Here is a 1,062-nt window from a genome sequence, read left to right as displayed (position 1 = left end):
GTCTCATGTGAGAAAACTTAAAAAGACAAGATCTAACTACTAATCTTTTACTCAAGGGTTTAAATCTGATGCATGCTTTAGGCCTCAAAACCTTTTTCTTTTTTTCCCGCAAAAAGACAAGACATTGTAAAGAGCCATTTAGGTTTTGTGCATTTTGCTGAACCAGACGTTATAATTTTGTCGAAGGTGATATGCAGAGCCAGTTATTTCTTTGTACTGCTTCCTGTTAGAATTATATGAATACAGTGGCTTTGTGATGTAAACTATTTTTCTAATTCAGATACATGAATTTTGACCATCAATAATAGCCATTAATCGTCAATTCATTGTCTCTGCCGGCTTCTGATTTCTTTTGTCAAATTATTTTCTTCTACCATTGCTGGTTTAGTTTTTGAACCATCCAATTTCTGAGCTGTCTTCATCTAGCTTGCTTGATGGTTAATTTCTGGTGTCAGAGGTCGAGAGTCGAGACTTTTAAAGTAGGGATGCTACCAGTTACCTGCATATCACATAGCTTCAAATTAGTAACATACAGTTTCAATTGTTGGTCATTACCGTTTTGGTCAATTACATTATAGTTCTTACTGATGAAGTACTGCTAAATGAAACTCTTCTACTTATTAGACCAAATTGGAAATGTTCAGATACTCGGGCGTTATTGTGGAAGGCAGTTCTGTATACTATGGTTCTCGACAATATATTATCTTCACCTCATAGGAGGTCTCAGTCACAGACTGCATTCTCTTCATTGCCACTTAAAACACTGCACTCACGAGGTGATGAATTGGGAAGTTGGTTGACTCTTGTTCAACGACACCGGTTCCTTCTAACTGCCCTTGGTCTCCTAGCTTTTCTCTGCACTATATATCTATACTTTGCTGTCACTCTCGGGGCTGGTGATTCGTGTTCTGGATTGACAGGAGCTGCAAAAGCGTCGTGTGATTTGCAGCGGGTGAAGGCATCTGTTGCCAAGGGAAAACTATGTTGGATATTGGTTAAATAAATTGAGAATTGAAAATCGATTAAAGTTCGTATCGAATTCGGCCAAATACTCAAAAGCTC

The 1,062-nt window shown here is 38.0% G+C and overlaps 1 protein-coding gene across 1 annotated transcript in view; it reads left to right on the top strand.

The window, feature by feature from the left end:
• The first annotated feature begins 682 nt into the window (after window positions 1-682).
• Window positions 683-1,062, top strand: part of LOC111365571 — a 1,111-nt gene continuing 731 nt past the window's right edge. Inside the window, exon 1 of the mRNA XM_022986129.1 lies at window positions 683-983. Within this exon, the coding sequence (XP_022841897.1) occupies window positions 683-983 (301 nt within the window). The remainder of the gene's footprint in view (window positions 984-1,062) is intronic.

The sequence above is a fragment of the Olea europaea genome, chromosome 17, assembly GCF_002742605.1.
Source record: "Olea europaea var. sylvestris chromosome 17, O_europaea_v1, whole genome shotgun sequence".
In the NCBI taxonomy this organism is placed as follows: domain Eukaryota; kingdom Viridiplantae; phylum Streptophyta; class Magnoliopsida; order Lamiales; family Oleaceae; genus Olea; species Olea europaea.
The sequence above is the reverse complement of the archived record's forward strand: the minus strand, read 5'-3'. Positions and strand labels throughout refer to the sequence as shown.